The sequence below is a fragment of the Siniperca chuatsi genome, linkage group LG18 (genome assembly GCF_020085105.1).
Source record: "Siniperca chuatsi isolate FFG_IHB_CAS linkage group LG18, ASM2008510v1, whole genome shotgun sequence".
Lineage (NCBI taxonomy): Eukaryota > Metazoa > Chordata > Actinopteri > Centrarchiformes > Sinipercidae > Siniperca > Siniperca chuatsi.
In genome coordinates, this window is record NC_058059.1 from 1,511,082 (window position 1) to 1,529,763 (window position 18,682).

At 42.4% G+C, this 18,682-nt stretch overlaps 2 protein-coding genes and 1 long non-coding RNA gene across 10 annotated transcripts in view; all 3 read left to right on the forward strand.

The window, feature by feature from the left end:
- LOC122865138 (caspase-7-like) overlaps positions 1–18,682 on the forward strand; it is a 66,820-nt gene that overhangs the window by 12,185 nt on the left and 35,953 nt on the right. The gene's annotated exons all lie outside the window — the stretch shown is intronic.
- Positions 1–18,682, forward strand: part of LOC122865135 (NACHT, LRR and PYD domains-containing protein 12-like) — a 43,381-nt gene that overhangs the window by 6,361 nt on the left and 18,338 nt on the right. Inside the window, exons 5-8 of one of the 7 annotated variants that reach the window (XM_044173123.1) lie at positions 1,576–3,364; positions 5,037–5,210; positions 6,444–6,617; positions 7,655–8,035. The exons of 2 other annotated variants lie outside the window; for them this stretch is intronic. In XM_044173123.1, the coding sequence (XP_044029058.1) occupies positions 1,576–3,364; positions 5,037–5,210; positions 6,444–6,617; positions 7,655–7,703 (2,186 nt within the window). In that variant the 3' untranslated portion in view covers positions 7,704–8,035. Of the gene's footprint in view, positions 1–1,575; positions 3,369–3,779; positions 4,588–5,036; positions 5,211–6,443; positions 6,618–7,654; positions 8,036–18,682 lie in introns of those variants that run through there. 4 more of the 7 variants (XM_044173126.1, XM_044173127.1, XM_044173124.1 and 1 more) reach the window with 4 other exon arrangements.
- On the forward strand, positions 10,869–17,695 carry LOC122865139. Of its 2 annotated transcripts, XR_006375405.1 has the most exons (3): positions 10,869–10,900; positions 12,078–12,831; positions 16,302–17,695. It is a non-coding gene; the product is annotated as an uncharacterized LOC122865139 (long non-coding RNA). The 2 variants fall into 2 exon arrangements; XR_006375404.1 differs by lacking the exon at positions 10,869–10,900 and having other exon boundaries at positions 11,602–12,831.

Sequence of the window (18,682 nt, forward strand, 5' to 3'; positions counted from 1 at the left end):
ACAACACTCATATATTGTAGTTCATAATATGCACTTTATAGTTAAAAGGTCAATAAATAGTTAAAATCTTCAAAATAATCATAAGAATAAGTAAGTAATATATTTTTTGTTAATACATGTCAATTCATTTCATATTATTCAGCTAAAACTATAGAAAAAGGGGGAACCTATTTCCTTTTGTTCCGCTAGGGAATTATTTAATTGCTGCTATCAGGATATTTTGTTCCGGTGCACTACATGTAGAAGAGCACACGAGGTGCTGTACGCATGACATGTCTGCAAGAGTTATGCCTATAAGAAGTGCTAAGAAGTTATATTGTCTTTTTGTTTAAAGAAGAAGAAACTGTAACCCTCCAAGTTTATTCCTCTTGAGTTAGAGAGGCCAATGAGGTATGTATTTTATCGTGTTAATTGCTTTGCCGTATGTGACCGTGTGTTAATGTATAATTAGTCAATTAAGTGTATTTTCTTATGTGTTGAATGTGCATTTTATTTATTCATTTTGTATGTATTTTTCGTTTATTATTATGTGTAAAACACCACATTTAGAGGGTTAATTTTTACTTATTTCCTTTCATAGTTCTGACGGCATTGTTGGGACATAAAAGGGCTGTAAGACTAACATGTACGAGACATGTTGAAGACTCGTGTCCGAATAAATGTCTGTTAAAAATCAAGAACGACCTGAGCCTAACTTCAACTCGAGGGGAGTAATAAAAGGATCAGAATACTTCCACCGCTGGTCTCCTCCCTCAAACCAAAGCTTCGTCTGTATCTAAACTGATTGGATCAACACGTGTCTGTGCTGGTGACCAGAGAGAAAGCTCTGTTTTAAAAAATCTCTCCCCATAAAAAAATGTTTTTTTTCTTCTGTAGCAGTTCACACTACAACTTGCATTTCGTTGTGCAGCCCTGTGTTGTAGGATGACAAATAAATGAAGCTTGTCCCTTGTATCTGTCGGTACGTTTGAAGCTTCTAACTGAATCTCTGTGGGTTTGAGTTTCCTCTCACTCCTGTTCCTGTTTGGACGTTCAGATGTCAATCTTTCTTTACTGTTCACTGTTACTTTAGTCATATCAGAGCTTTGTTCATTTGCTGCTTATGTAAACTCAACATTTCCTGCTTCTGCTTCACATAAAAGTTTTCAAACCAGCGGGAGGCTTTTATTGTGAAGCAGCTACAGGAAATGGAGTGTATTTGTCACAGCGTTTCGCAGCACTTTGTTAGCGGTACTATTCAATAAAAACAGGTCTACACGACAAGACGTGAACATATTCTGTATTATTTGATGGGTGGAACAGTTGTAAATATCACAGGGAGGAGGGAACAGCCACAGTGAGCTGTTCAATGAAGAGCTGCAGACGAGCTGCTGAGGCTCAGCCTGGTGCCTCTGCTGTCAATCAAACACGTCCACCAACACACAGTCAGAGGCTGTTCTGATGTTCCCCCAAAACTGGACTTTATCACCTTTACTTCTCTAAATGTTCTTATATTGATCGTTTTTTATTGGTAATGAAAATAATCAGCAGATGGTCAAATCTTTGTTTTGTCTCACAGTGTTTTCTCTTTTTTAGTGAGTGGTGGTCTGCAGGAGGTTTTAGATGAGCATAAGATCAGTCTGAGGAGGAGATGTGAACGTGTGACTGAAGGAAGTGATGAAACAGGAAGTGGAACCCTCCTCAACCGGATCTACACTGAGCTCTACATCACAGAGGGACAGAGCAAAGAGGTTAATACCCAACATGAGGTGAGGCAGCTAGAGACAGCTTCCAAGATGGAGACCCTCCATGACACTCCAATCAAGTGCCACGACATCTTTAAAGCCTTGCCCGGCCAACAGGGACACATCAGAGTCGTTCTGACGAACGGCGTCGCTGGCGTTGGAAAAACCTTCTCAGTGCAGAAGTTCACTCTGGACTGGGCAGAGGGCTTGGAAAACCAAGACGTCAGTCTGCTGATTCTGCTTTCGTTCAGGGAGCTGAACTTGATCAGAGATGAGCGGTGCAGTCTTCTCCAGCTGCTCCATGTTTTCCATCCAACATTACAGAAGGTCACAGCAGAGAAGCTCGCTGTCTGGAAACTTCTGTTCATCTTTGACGGCCTGGATGAAAGCAGACTTTCATTGGATTTCAAGAACAGGGAGGTCGTGTCTGATGTCAGACAGAAGTCATCAGTCAACATGCTGCTGACAAACCTCATTGAGGGGAATCTGCTTCCCTCGGCTCTCGTCTGGATCACTTCCCGACCTGCAGCAGCCAATCAGATCCCTCCTTCATGTGTTGGCAGGGTGACAGAAGTACGAGGCTTCACTGACGCCCAGAAGGAGGAGTACTTCAGGAGGAGAGTCAGTGATGAAGAGCTGTCCAGCAGAATCATCTCGCACATCAAGACATCCAGGAGCCTCCACATCATGTGTCTAATCCCAGTCTTCTGCTGGATCACTGCTACAGTTCTGGAGCACATGTTGACTACAGACCAGAGAGGAGAGCTGCCCAAGACCCTGACTGACCTGTACTCACACTTCCTGCTGGTTCAGACAAAGAGGAAGAAGCAGAAGTATGATGAGGGTCATGAGACGAGTCCACAGGAGCTGATGGAGGCTGACAGGAAGGTTCTTCTGAAGCTGGGGAGGCTGGCGTTTGAACAGCTGGAGAAAGGAAACATCATGTTCTACCAAAAAGACCTGGAGCAGTGTGGTCTGGATGTCTCAGAGGCCTCGGTGTACTCAGGAGTTTGTACAGAGATCTTCAAAAGAGAAAGTGTGATCTTCCAGAAAACAGTCTACTGCTTTGTTCATCTGAGCGTTCAGGAGTTTCTGGCTGCCGTCTACATGTTCCACTGCCACACCAACAGCAACACAGAGGCACTGGAGGCTTTTCTGGGAGAAAAACATGTAGATTCAACTCTGGATGTCTTCCTGATGGGAGCATTGGAGAAATCCCTGGGGAGTGAAAATGGCCACCTGGACCTGTTTGTCCGCTTCCTTCATGGCCTCTCTCTGGAGTCCAACCAGAGACTCTTAGGAGGCCTGCTGGGTCGGACAGACAACAGTCCTGAAATCATCCAGAGAGCCGTCAATAACCTGAAGAAGAACAGGACAAAAATATCTCCTGACAGAAGCATCAACATCTTCCACTGTCTGATGGAGATGAACGACCACTCAGTACATCAGGAGATCCAAGAGTTCCTGAAGTCAGAGAACAGATCAGAGAAGGAAATCTCTGAGATCCACTGCTCAGCTCTGGCCTACATGCTGCAGATGTCAGAGGAGGTTCTGGATGAGTTGGACCTGGAGAAGTACAAGACATCAGCGGAGGGACGACTGAGACTGATTCCAGCTGTGAGGAACTGCAGAAAGGCTGTGTAAGTCCAGATGTGATTATCAACACTGTAAAGCATCGTAAAGCAGAAGCATCAGGATTAGAGTAAAGATACACACTTTACACACATGCACAATATAAAACTTCCACACTATAAAAGTTATACCTGCTCATTAAAAACATCATACATGTGTTAAACTACAAATGTCTACAAAAATCCTTTTTGAGTTTTTAGCACTGAAGTCAGTGAAGTATCTTCTGTCATCTTCTAACTTTCTTTCTTTGGGTGATGGAGGTTTGATACAAATCCAGCAGGAAAACTTGAGGACTTCAGAGTTTGTGCAGAAAATGTTTTGACAGTCATCATTTAATCCCAACAGCCATTTTATTTCCACAGTGATACAGTGTCTGCACTATGTTTCTATAACGTGTCTGTTTATTGTTCTTTTTATATCCAGACACACAGACATGTGATATCTGTGATCTGCTGGAACTAACGTCACTTGAACTTTAAGGTTTTTCATTATAGCTTTCATGCAGTTATTGCTATTATCATATTTCTTCTCAGCAGTTTCTGAGCTATTTCATATGAAGGACTGTTCTGTCCATTTTCACAATTGATACAATATCTATAGTTATCGTTTGATTGAGAGGATGTGAGGGGAGGCCATCCTCCCTGTTGAAGAGTGAACAGAACACCTCCCTCTCAATCCTCATTAAAGAAAAGGTGCAAATAAACGCTGAATGTCTTTTCATGTGTTTTGCTGCGTCAGAAATGACTTAGATTTACAAACAGGGAGGAAGCTCGCTCTTTGAATGGACTGGTCTGCAAACTGGTTTATTCCAAAGCTGCTTTAGTAATGTTCACTGAGAGACAGCGTTTTTTAAAGCTTGTCCCATTTTCTCACCGTTTCCATCTGGTCACCTTAATGTGAGAAATGATTTCAGTTTGCAAATACAAACTGTCAGACAACGGGTTTCCTCGCGGCACCATTTAGCAGTAACAGTAAAGGCAAGATATGCAGAGAAAATAGCAGCGCACATCTCCACTGTGGTTTTCATTGGGTTAGCAGCCACAGTCTTTGTGTATTTAGCAGCTGATTTCCTCAGACAGCAGCTCATTACACAGTCAGCTGCTGGGACGGCCTCCAGGTTCATTCTGCCAGTGAAGGAGAGCTCAGCAGGTTCAGTTCAGTGGAGGGATTTTTACCGTCACCAAGCTCAGAGAAGAGATGATGTTGGTCAACAGCTGAACTCCACTTGGGAGCCATAAAATTAGAATAATACAATCTTTAGCACTAATTATACTATTAATGCAATAGGAGTCATTAAATGAATTTAATGGGAGATGAAAAGCAGACGGAGTGACATAATAAGATGCATCAACGACGCACAAAATACACACAAGCACATGACTGAGGTAAATACATGCGAGTGCAGTTACAACAGTGACTTTACAGCTCATTGAACATCACGTTAAAATAAAGTTTAACAAACACAAATCACACCTGTCAATCAAATATGACACGTGTTTACATTACAGTCATGTGGCAGACACTTTTGTCTGAAGCTGCAGTTTGTGGTTCATTATGTTTGACATGTGGACAGGAGGAGCCTCAAGTTTCAAACGTTGTGATCAATGGCTGACTGTCTTTTTTTATGATCAAGTGTCAGATTTTCTTATACTTTAAGTTTTATATTCTCTGTCATCACAGACTTTCTGACTGTCGACTCTCAGAGACTTACTGTGAAGTCGTGGCCTCAGCTCTGAAGTCCAACCCCTCCCATCTGAGAGAGCTGGACCTGAGTGACAACAAGCTGCAGAATTCAGGAGTGAAGCTGCTGTCTGCTGGACTGGAGAGTCCACACTGCAGACTGGAGACTCTGAGGTCAGTTCATGTATTTTGCTCTTGTCCAGTGTATATCTACCGAATTTAAATCCATAACAGAAGTTTTAAATTTCCTTCAGTTCTCTTGTTTTCTGGGTTTGTCTGAGCTCAGATCCCAACAGCTCTTTTTTAAAGTCTGTACTCAAACTGGATTCATGTTATTAAGGAAACTGTTGGATTTATCCTTCAATGTGCTGCGAAATTAAATCAAGATTTATAATTTTGTTACATGTGAGACACATCTGTATATAAAAAAATAAAAGAAGTTCAACACATTTTCAGAAATAATGTTTTTTATACATGACCTTCACACAGTATTTTACAGGAACATTTATACATAAAGCCCCTCACACACACACACACACACACACACACACAAACACACTCTAAAACTCACATACAGGAGCACAGAGAGTGTGAAGCTTATTTCCAAATGCAGCTGTTTGAAGCATCGTGTCTGATCTGTCACCACCGACAGGTGACACTTCAACATGTGACGATGCTTCCTGTCAGAAAATGATGTCACTCTGTGTTCTGACTCAGTAAACAGGAGCATTATAATAAATAATGCACTATATTTGTGCGGGAAGGTACTAGGTTACATTTAAGATGAAGAACATGCCTCTCACTTTGCTCACTGCACCTTTGATCCCGTTATAAAGATGAGGATGAAGCTCACAGTCAGTCAGCTGTGTGTTGATGGCGATGACAGTGGTGATGAGGAGAGTCTGAATCTGGGGTTTGAAATGAGAGCATCAGAAGAGCAGGGACAGGTGCTTTTTTGTATTTACTTACAATATTATTTATTTCATAAAGTCTAATTTATTTCATATTGGTCATTTTGGAATTCTATAGAAAACATCTGTCTTAGTATTTTTCATAAAATGACACACGATTATTTTAAATGAGAAGAAACAGACGAGAGTGAAAGTAACAAAATTGACAACATGTCTGATTTGATCATTATTCCAGACTTGACTGAGATCAGCAGCATGTTATTGATCTGTGTTGACATGAATAGGTGTATGAATGTTGTGCTGACATTTGGATGATGTCTGCAGAAGGCTGACATGATGATGATCCACAATAACACAAAGACAAAGTCACTCTACTCATTTTAGGGAAAAGCTCATTGATTAGGACAGAGTGATGTTGAGCTACACATTTCAAACCTGAACACATCTGATTGGATCATAAATGGATTCTTATCTGCATCATTTATTCTTTATTCAGATTGAGGCGCTGCAGTTTGTCAGAGACCAGCTGTGCTTCTCTGGCCTCAGCTCTGAAGTCCAACCCCTCCCATCTGAGAGAGCTGCAGCTGAGCTACAACGAGCTGCAGGATTCAGGAGTGAAGCTGCTGTGTGCTGGACTGGAGAGTCCACACTGCAGACTGGAGACTCTGAGGTCAGTTCACTGACTCTCTGTTACTATTGTAAATCTGATATGTTTAATTAACAATTGAATTGAATTGATGTTCATACATAACTTACATCCATAAAGTTGCAAATGTCCTTTTGTTCACATTTTCATGTTTCTTGTACTAAATTTATTCTGCAGTCACTAAAGACGTGTGTTTCTTAAAGAAGCTGTAGAAAATGTCGGCTGTTAGTTGTTAAAGTAAATGAATGTTTATCATTTTTGCTAAATGGTCACATCTGTATACAGAAGATCCTCTGAACTAATGTTTAGTTTCAGTTGATCAAGTTTACTTGCTGAAGTAGAAATATTTCTTTGGTTTCTGTTGATTTCAGTGTGTTTTCACAAATAATGTCTGATCATTGATATTGATCCTTCAGAACACACACACACACACACACACACACACACACACACACACACACACACAGTGCCGCTGCTAGCCATTTTGGTGCCCTAAGCATAATTCCTTTATGATGCCCCCCACCCCGACCCCGAGAAAAAAAAAAAACGTTTGTTTTGTTTAACTTTTTATTACCAAACATAACTCAATACCAATAACACACAATAGCAGCATCACAGTATAAAACTTAAGAACACTAAAAAGAGAAAGTAAAATCTTCACAGCTTTGCTGACTTTGTAAACAGTAAACAGAATAGCAAAATAAAAAAATTATCAAAATAATCCAGATTTTTTTTTTTTGCAAATTCAATGTCACTTTGAATAAATTAAATTAAATAATCATCAATAAGATGAACAACAGCATTGTTCTGTTGTGAGTAAACAAGCCAACTTCTCATGATTTTCTCTCCATTTGAGAGCGTTTTGAATTGTAGGCTACTATGAAACGCCCTGCCATCTAGTCCCTTTGGAAAATTAAAATCTGATGGGACTTTAAATGGGCCTCTTTGTACTATTTCAACACGATCTGCGTCTAAAACCTTTGACGGCCAAAAAGCAGGATCAGTTGGAGGGGACACACAGGTCTCTACATTGTCACCTGCTGATGGACTCTCAATTACAGGACTTGTGCTTTCAGAGGTGGTGGTTATCTGTTGTGTATCTGTCCCTAAACTGCTGGATGAGGGTGGTTGATCAGGGCTTGGTCCTATTGTGGAGTCTACAGACCTGCTGTCCGGCTGGGGTTGATGTGTGCCTGAACTGCTTGTATATGGCTGCTCCTCCTGCTCGTCATCTGTATCTTCCTCTTGGCCTTGTGCTCCTCCTCGTACGTATCTCAGCATTGCCCCTGCAATAATTTAGAAATACGAAGAAAAAGGATCAGTATAGAAAGAGACAAAATATTCAAACAAAGAATCATATACCAGAAAAATATTATAAACATTTATAACTGAAAGCATGGCAGCCAAGGAGTTCTCCCCCTTTATTCCTTATTTATCTATTATTAAAAATAAAAAAAATTCTGCGTACTCACGGAGGAACACACAGAGATCACAGCATATTTCCAGTGCAGCTGTTAAAAGGATCAATATAGTTTTTCTCCTGTAGTTCCAGACTTGACTGAGATCAGCAGCATGTTATTGATCTGTGTTGACATGAATAGGTGTATGAATGTTGTGCTGACATTTGGATGATGTCTGCAGAAGGCTGACATGATGATGATCCACAATAACACAATGACAAAGTCACTCTACTCATTTTAGGGAAAAACTCATTGATTAGGACAGAGTGATGTTGAGCTACACATTTCAAACCTGAACACATCTGATTGGATCATAAATGGATTCTTATCTGCATCATTTATTCTTTATTCAGATTGAGGGACTGCAGGTTGTCAGAGATCAGCTGTGCTTCTCTGGCCTCAGCTCTGAAGTCCAACCCCTCCCATCTGAGAGAGCTGGAGCTGAGTCACAACGAGCTGCAGGATTCAGGAGTGAAGCTGCTGTCTGCTGGACTGGGGAGTCCACACTGCAGACTGAAGACTCTGAGGTCAGTTCACTGACTCTCTGTTACTATTGTAGATCTGATATGTTTAATTAACAATTGAACCTAATTGAATTGATGTTCATACATAACTTACATCCATAAAGTTGTAAATGTCCTTTTGTTCACATTTTCATGTTTCTTGAACTAAATTTAGTCTGCAGTCACTAAAGACGTGTGTTTCTTAAAGAAACTGTAGAAAATGTCGGCTGTTAGCTGTTAAAGTAAATGAGTGTTTATCATTTTTGCTAAATGGTCACATCTGTATACAGAAGATCCTCTGAACTAATGTTTAGTTTCAGTTGATCAAGTTTACTTGCTGAAGTAGAAATATTTCTTTGGTTTCTGTTGATTTCAGTGTGTTTTCACAAATGATGTCTGATCATTGATATTGATCCTTCAGAACACACACACACACACACAGAGATCACAGCATATTTCCATTGCAGCTGTTTCCTATAGCTTTCATTCCTATTACTATTAATTTATTAATATTAACACTACAATTACAATTCTACTATTTTTTTTTTATTCTACGTGGTATTTGCATTGTGCCTCCCTCCCCCAAAACCTCTCTCTCTCTCTCTCTCCCCCACCCTGAGTCTGGTTCTGTCAGGTTTCTGCCTCTTAAAGGAAGTTTTTTCTTGCCACTGTCGCCAAGTGCTTGCTCATGGTGGGATTTGTTGGGTCTCTGTAATAAATATTATAAAGAGTTCGGTCTAGACCTGCTCTATAGGAAAAGTGCAATGAGATAACTTCTGTTATGAATTGACGCTATATAAATAAAACTGAATTGAATTAAAGGATCAATATAGTTTTTCTCCTGTAGTTCCAGACTTGACTGAGATCAGCAGCATGTTATTGATCTGTGTTGACATGAATAGGTGTATGAATGTTGTGCTGACATTTGGATGATGCCTGCAGAAGGCTGACATGATGATGATCCACAATAACACAAAGACAAAGTCTCTCTACTCATTTTAGGGAAAAGCTCATTGATTAGGACAGAGTGATGTTGAGCTACACATTTCAAACCTGAACACATCTGTTTGGATCATAAATGGATTCTTATCTGCATCATTTATTCTTTATTCAGATTGAGTTCCTGCAGTTTTTCAGAGACCAGCTGTGCTTCTCTGGCCTCAGCTCTGAAGTCCAACCCCTCCCATCTGAGAGAGCTGGAGCTGAGTAACAACAAGCTACAGGATTCAGGATTGATGCTGCTCTGTGATTTTCTGGAGAGTCCACACTGCAAACTCGAGACTCTGAGGTCAGTTCACTGACTCTCTGTTACTATTGTAGATCTGATATGTTTAATTAACAATTGAATTGAATTGATGTTCATACATAACTTACATCCATAAAGTTGTAAATGTCCTTTTGTTCACATTTTCATGTTTCTTGAACTAAATTTAGTCTGCAGTCACTAAAGACGTGTGTTTCTTAAAGAAGCTGTAGAAAATGTCGGCTGTTAGCTGTTAAAGTAAATGAATGTTTATCATTTTTGCTAAATGGTCACATCTATATACAGAAGATCCTCTGAACTAATGTTTAGTTTCAGTTGATCAAGTTTACTTGCTGAAGTAGAAATATTTCTTTGGTTTCTGTTGATTTCAGTGTGTTTTCACAAATAATGTCTGATCATATTGATCCTTCAGAGCACACACATGAACACACACACAAACACACGGAGGTACACAGATAGATCACAGCATATTTCCAGTGCAGCTGTTTTCTATAGCTTTCATTCCTATTAATTTATTAAGATTAACACTACAACTACTATTTTTTTTTAATTCTACGTGGTATTTGCATTGTGCCTCCCTCCCCCAAAACCTCTCTCTTTCTCTCAAATCCTAACACAGCAGTGGCGGATGGCCGCTCACCTTTGAGTCTGGTTCTGTCAGGTTTCTGCCTCTTAAAGGAAGTTTTTCCTTGCCACTGTCGCCAAATGCTTGCTCATGGTGGGATTTGTTGGGTCTCTGTAATAAATATTATAAAGAGTTCGGTCTAGACCTGCTCTATAGGAAAAGTGCAATGAGATAACTTCATTGATTAGGACAGAGTGATGTTGAGCTACACATTTCAAACCTGAACACATCTGATTGGATCATAAATGGATTCTTATCTGCATCATTTATTCTTTATTCAGATTGAGTTCCTGCAGGTTGTCAGAGACCAGCTGTGCTTCTCTGGCCTCAGCTCTGAAGTCCAACCCCTCCCATCTGAGAGAGCTGGAGCTGAGTAACAACGAGCTGCAGGATTCAGGAGTGAAGCTGCTGTCTGCTGGACTGGGGAGTCCACACTGCAGACTGGAGACTCTGAGGTCAGTTCACTGACTCTCTGTTACTATTGTAGATCTGATATATGTTTAATTAACAATTGAATATATGTTCATACATAACTTACATCCATAAAGTTGTAAATGTCCTTTTGTTCACATTTTCATGTTTCTTGTACTAAATTTAGTCTGCAGTCACTAAAGACGTGTGTTTCTTAAAGAAACTGTCGTAAGGGGTGCTGTATAGAGGTATGTGTACCCAAAAGCAGATGACAAGGAAGTAGTCTTAGGGTGAAGTAGCCAGATGACTACCGTGTTTATTGTGGGGTGGAATGCAGGCATGTACAGACAGAGGTGAAAGCAGGGGAGTGAGTCCAAGGTAGAAAACACAGTTCACAAGGGAGCAGGCAAAATCCAAAAGTCCAAACACTGTCCACAGAAGAACAAAGAATCCAACACAAACTTACAGTCAATGCTCGGCAGGAACAACAGCATGTGTACAACAATGATCCAACACTGAACAAAGAAAAGACCCAGACTAAATATCCTAGGGGAGGTGAGACAACGAGACACAGGTGCAAACAATCAAGGGAGGACCAACAATCAAAACTGGAGGGAAAACACAGACAGGAAGTAAAAACACAAGATACACAAGGGAAGGAGAATACTACAAAATAAACCAGGAAGTGATAACACCTAAACTACCACAGAAACTGTAGAAAAATTCGGCTGTTAGCTGTTAAAGTAAATTAATGTTTATCATTTTTGCTAAATGGTCACATCTGTATACAGAAGATCCTCTGAACTAATGTTTAGTTTCAGTTGATCAAGTTTACTTGCTGAAGTAGAAATATTTCTTTGGTTTCCGTTGATATCAGTGTGTTTCACAAATAATGTCTGATCATTGATATTGATCCTTCAGAGCACGCACACACACAAACACACTCTAAAAGTCACATACAGCAGCACAGAGAGTGTGAAGCTTATTTCCAAATGCAGCTGTTTGAAGCATCGTGTCTGATCTGTCACCACCGACAGGTGACACTTCAACATGTGACGATGCTTCCTGTCAGAAAATTATGTCACTCTGTGTTCTGACTCAGTAAACAGGAGCATTATAATAAATAATGCACTATATTTGTGCGGGAAGGTACTAGGTTACATTTAAGATGAAGAACATGCCTCTCACTTTGCTCACTGCACCTTTGATCCCGTTATAAAGATGAGGATGAAGCTCACAGTCAGTCAGCTGTGTGTTGATGGAGATGACAGTGGTGATGAGGAGAGTCTGAATCTGGGGTTTGAAATGAGAGCATCAGAAGAGCAGGGACAGGTGCTTTTTTGTATTTACTTACAATATTATTTATTTCATAAAGTCTAATTTATTTCATATTGGTCATTTTGGAATTCTATAGAAAACATCTGTCTTAGTATTTTTCATAAAATGACACACAATTGTTTTAAATGAGAAGAAACAGACGAGAGTGAAAGTAACAAAATTGACAACATGTCTGATTTGATCATTATTCCAGACTTGACTGAGATCAGCAGCATGTTATTGATCTGTGTTGACATGAATAGGTGTATGAATGTTGTGCTGACATTTGGATGATGTCTGCAGAAGGCTGACATGATGATGATCCACAATAACACGATGACAAAGTCACTCTACTCATTTTAGGGAAAAGCTCATTGATTAGGACAGAGTGATGTTGAGCTACACATTTCAAACCTGAACACATGTGATTGGATCATAAATGGATTCTTATCTGCATCATTTATTCTTTATTCAGATTGAGGTGGTGCTGGTTGTCAGAGACCAGCTGTGCTTCTCTGGCCTCAGCTCTGAAGTCCAACCCCTCCCATCTGAGAGAGCTGGACCTGTGTGGCAACAAGCTGCAGGATTCAGGAGTGAAGCTGCTGTGTGATCTGAAGAAGAGTACACACTGCAGACTAGAGACTCTGGAGACTCTGAGGTCAGTAGAGGGCTGGAGTCAGTCCATGCTGGTTTCAGCAGTATTGTACTAAACACAGTTAGTATCAAAGCAAAGATCCAGTATTTCTTTTAAACCTCCGACCAATCAGATGAGCCCGAAGCTCGTTGTGATCATGTGTTTGAGTCGATGTGAAGACGACTGTTGTTGCTGTGTTCATGTCTACAGGAAATAAAGCTGGATTCCAGCTGGCAGCATTTCAACATGTACAGAGACAGTGTCCTCGTTCATCAGACTGTCGTAGCATCAAATCTGATCTCAAGTGTTTGTTCATCTTTGTCACAGCTCTGAGATCAGTCTGACTGAAGCCTGCAGATCACTGGCTCTTATTTCAAAGAACCATCATTACATTTAGTAACCCTGTGGTCTTTCTGCAGACCAGAGGCCTGTACTACGAAGCAGGATTTGGGGGCTGGATTGGGAAAACCTGGGTTGACTTACTGAGTTGATAACCAGCGGCGTGTGACCGCTTAGCCTGACTGCGGTTGTTAGGGTTAGTGAGGCCAGATAACGGAAAGAGATCCGGGGTGTGTTGAACTCGCTTTGTAGTACAGGCCTCAGAACCTCTGCTGAAGTCCAGTAATCACAGCTCATGTCTTGCTGTCAGTCTTTGTATGGACATGTAGGACCTTTAACCATCATACCTTAGGACCTTTAGTGCACATGCGCCAGCCCGCATGCTGCCTGTTGCCATAGCTCCGTCTCGCTCGTCTAACCCCGGGTAGGTCAGACCACAACCTGGTCTACCTCAAACCCTGCTATGTGCCTCTGGTTAAAAGGCAGCCCGCGACCACAAGGACAGTGAGGAGATGGTCAGAGGAGGCCTATGAGACACTGCAGGAATGTTTTGAGGTGACAAACTGGGATGCACTCTGTGAGCCTCATGGAGAAGACATTGACAGGCTCACTGAGAGCATCACTGGCTACATTAACTTCTGTGTGGACTGCAATGTCCCAACTAAGATGGTCCATTGTTATCCAAATAACAAACCGTGGGTAACAAAGGACATCAAAGACATCCTGAATGCCAAGAGGAGGGCCTTTACTGATGGCAATAGGGAGGAGGTGAGGGCTATCCAGGCCGACCTGAAGGTGAAAATCAGGGAGGCCAAGGAGAAGTACAGGAGGAAGCTGGAGCGGAAACTCAAGCAGAACAACTTGAGAGAGGTCTGGAGCGGCATGAAGACCATCACTGGCTTCAGACCGACTGGCAGCAGAGGAGTTGAAGGCAGCGTGGACAGGGCCAACGAACTTAATCTGTTCTTTAACAGATTTGACACCTCCTGCTCATCCCCCCTCTAACTCAGCTGCTGTCGGCCCTCAAGCTCCTCTGAGTACTCTGCTCCCCCCTCCCCATCAAGCTAACGGCCCTCTCCAGATGACTCCCCCTCTCCCCCACCTGTAACCTCTGCTGTGTGCCTGACTGCTGACCAGGTGAGAGGACAGCTGATTAAACTCCACTCAAACACGGCTGCAGGCCCCGATGGCGTTAGCCCCGGGGTGCTAAAAGCCTGTGTCCCCCAGCTATGTGGAGTTCTTCAACATGTCTTCAACCTGAGCCTGAGTCTCCAGAGGGTCCCTGTTCTGTGGAAGACATCTTGCCTCGTTCCTGTGCCAAAGACGCCACGTCCCAGTGGCTCCAAGGACTACAGACCGGTGGCACTGACCTCCCACATAATGAAGACCCTTGAGAGACTAGTGCTGGAACAGCTGCGGCCCATGGTCAGACCCCTCCTGGACCCCCTTCAGTTCGCCTACCAGCCCCGGCTGGGAGTTGAGGACGCCATCGTCTTCCTGCTGAACCGCATCCACACCCACCTGGACAAGCCGGCAAGCACGGTGAGGATCATGTTTTTTGACTTCTCCAGTGCTTTCAACACCATCCGGTCTGCCCTGCTGGGTGAGAAGCTGGCAGCGATGCAGGTGGAGGCCCCCCTCGTGTCCTGGATTGTGGACTACCTGACTGGCAGACCACAGCACGTGTGCCTGCAGCACTGTGTATTGGACAGCGTGGTCAGCAACACTGGGGCCCCTCAGGGGACCGTCCTCTCTCCCTTCCTCTTCACCATCTACACCACAGACTTCAGCTACCACACAGAGTCCTGCCACCTTCAGAAGTTTTCTGATGACTCTGCTGTGGTGGGATGTATCAGCGGTGGTGATGAGACTGAGTACAGGGCTGTGGTGGGTAACTTTGTCTCATGGTGTAAGCAGAACCATCTGCAGCTCAATGGACAAAGTCTAAGGAGCTGGTTGTGGATCTACGGAGGGCCAAGGCACTAGTGACCCCAGTTTCCATCCAGGGGGTCAGTGTGGACATTGTGGAGAATTACAAGTACCTGGGAGTACACTTAGACAATAAACTGGACTGGGCTAAGAACACTCAGGCTGTTTATAGGAAGGGCCAGAGCCGCCTCTGTTTCCTGAGGAGGCTGAGGTCCTTCAACATCTGCCAGACAATGCTGAAGATGTTTTATGAGTCTGTGGTGGCCAGTGCTATCCTGTATGCTGTTGCATGCTGGGGCAGCAGGCTGAGGGTAGCGGACGCCAACAGACTCAACAAACAGATCCGTAAGGCCGGTGACATTGTGGGGGTGGAGCTGGACTCTCTGGCGGTGGTGTCAGAGAGGAGGATGCTGGCCAAACTACACGCCATCTTGGACAGTGTCTCCCACCCACTCCATGACGTGCTGGTCAAGCAAAGGAGCACCTTCAGCGGAAGACTCATCCCCCCACAATGCACCACAGAGCGCCACAGGAAGTCATTCCTGCTTGTGGCCATCAAACTCTTTAACTCTTTATTTTATTTTTTGGGGTTTTTTTTGCTAGTACTTTCTCCTGTGCACACTGATGTAAAGGGGAGCTGCTGTAACAAAGAGTTTCCCTTCGGGGATCAATAAAGTATTTCTGATTCTGATTCTGATACTGTATATATCTGTCCATTTGTCTTTTGTTTTGTCCAAATGTTTTTATCACATACTCCATATTTCCATTTTTGTTATGTAATATTTCAAAAGTAGAGAAGATGAAATATTCAGACGTGACTGAGACGCTGGTTTTTCACAGCTCTGAGCCCTAACAGCACTAAATGCATCATTAAAGTGAGCAGTGAATATGTGTCCGTTTCTGCAGTCATGATGCGTTCAGGGACTCTCAGCACTTTATTTCCACTGTGTGCTTCAGTGAAATCTGCAGAGTAAACAGACTCGATGCCCAAAGTCTCTGCAGGTGTGTGAGCTTCCAGCTCAGTGTGTTCACTCCAACACGTTAACATGAGCGCTGAAAGGAAGCTGGCTGCGCTACACAGCCGCTCCACTTCTGGTCTGAACAGGACTGAAGTCACTGCTGGTCTTTATACTGGATGTGCTGCCTCACTGACTGACAGCTGATGGAGGGAGTCTCTGTAAACACTGATTTATGACTTCTGTTGTCTGTCTTCTTCCCATCATCAGATGCTGGTGATCTCTGTCAGTGTGGTTGTGTTGAGAGGACCAGCAGTGTCCTGATGATCCAGAGGTTGAAGCAGCAGCAGCAGCTGGTGTGTGGAGAGTCTCTGACTGGGCCATGTTACTGGGAGGTGGAGTGGAGAGGAGAGCTGACGGAGGAATCACAACAAGCGGAGATGACTGTCAGTGCTGCAGTCTGAACTGCTCTGAGATCAGCTCCACTGTCGGACACAAAGGCAAGTCCACCATCGTCCCTGTGTGTTCCTCTGGATGTGGCAGAGTATCGTCAGTGTATCTGGACTCTCTGCTGCTGCTCTGTCCTTCTACACCGTCTCTGCAGACACACTGAGACTCCTCCACTCCTTCTGCTCCACACTCCTCGACCTGGACCAGGACTTTATTTAGTATTTTTTTTTATTCATTCAGATATTCTGAGCCCAACATGCCTCTGCAGATTAGCTCTGTTTAAGACAACATAACTGCAGATTAACACTTATTTAAATTGATTTTTCTGTTTTGCTTTCTGTTGCAGCACCACCTTGTGAAATGATGGAGAATTGCAGTTAATTTCCACATTATATTTCTAATTAATTTTGCAAGTTGATGTGAAAAAGCAGCATCCAGCCTGCATGCATAAAGTTTTTATTTTATTTTTTTATTTCACAATCAGAAAGGCCCATGTCATATTCAAGAGAATACCGTTTACAAGAACAGAACAAACAAAAAGGAAAATTACATGACAAAAATAAATAATTTAAAGATAAAAAACACAAGTGATCTATAAGGAATTAAGGTACATAGATATTCATAAAGATATAGGGCTTTTTTAATTTGACACCATTTTATATATTTTGTGTTTCATATTATCTCATTAAGATATGCAGCTAATATAGGAATAGTTTAACAAAAAATTATATTTTGAACTGTTTGACTGTATCCTAGACTGCTGTTTTACTTCCTTTTGTATCATGAAAAGCCAGTGCTGTTTTTACCCTTGGTCACGCACTGAACACCAGAACATTTTCATACTTCAACCAACTGCAACATTAAAATACTGCTTACATTTTATTGCTTCACAATAAAATAATATAATGATATAACAGTGACAGGGGCTATCCTGCACAATGAGTACTTTTACTTTTGATACTTTAAGTACATTTGCTGACAAGACTTATGTACCTTTACTTCTGTAAAACGTATTATTTATTTTAACATTGCGTTATTACTTTTTGCTCAGGTAAAGGATATAAATATGTTGTACTTGTAAATTAAAGGAATAACATTTACAATGAAAGAAAATGAGTCTGCAACACATTTTGAGGTCCGTTTTAGGTCACTACTTAGACTGAACAATAAAAGCTATGAGGACACTGGATGTATTAAAAGCCTTGAAAAGATAATATTGTATTCAGTATCTTATTTTACTGAGTAGGCAGGATGGTCATCAATGACCCGGACGGGTGGAGGGGTGTCGGACGGAGGCCACAGAGTGCTGGAAGAGAATGGTTTCAACTGAGAGATGTGAAAAGTGGGGTGGACTCTCATGGAGCTGGACAGTTTGAGCCTAACTGCCGAGGGATTGATGATGCGTTCAATGGTAAAGGGACCAAAGTAGCGGGGAGACAGTTTCTTAGATTCTGTACGTAATGGGATGTTTTTGGAAGATAACCAAACAATCTGACCTGGTGTGTATTGTGGTGCCGGAATCCTGTGTCGGTCCGCGATCTGGCGGTTCTTGTCCGTGGACCGGAGTAATGCTGCCTGGGTCTCTCTCCAAATCTTGCGTTAGCAGCGGAGGTGATGTTGCACTGAGGGAACTGCTAGCTCGTTCTCTTGAGCTGGGAAGAGTGGGGGCTGATACCCTAAAGAGAACTCAAAGGGAGAGAGACCAGAGGCAGTACAGGTAAGAGAATTGTGTGCATACTCGACCCAGGGAAGTTGGGAGCTCCAGGAGGATGGGTCGGTGGCAGCCACACAGCGTAACGCAGTCTCAAGGTCCTGATTGGCCCTTTCTGTCTGGCTGTTGGACTGGGGGTGGAATCCGGAAGAGAGACTGACAGTGGCTAGACAGAAAGCTCTCCATACGTGTGCACAATTGTTAAACAGAATATAACTTGTAAGATTAATTTCTAAAAACTAAAATATTATAAAATACCTAAACCACTATGAGCAACCAAAGGCCATTGAAAACACGTAGGTCTTGAGATTTGTCTTAAAAGTGTCAATGGAGGGTGAACACTTGATCGAGAGCGGAAGGCTTTTCCAAAGCTTTGGAGCTGCCACCGCAAAGGCTTGATCTTCCTTCCCCACTGGCCTCGATCGTGGAACAGTTAAAAACAATTGTTGTGAAGATCTGAGAGGCCCAGAGTTGGAGTAGTGGCAGCGAA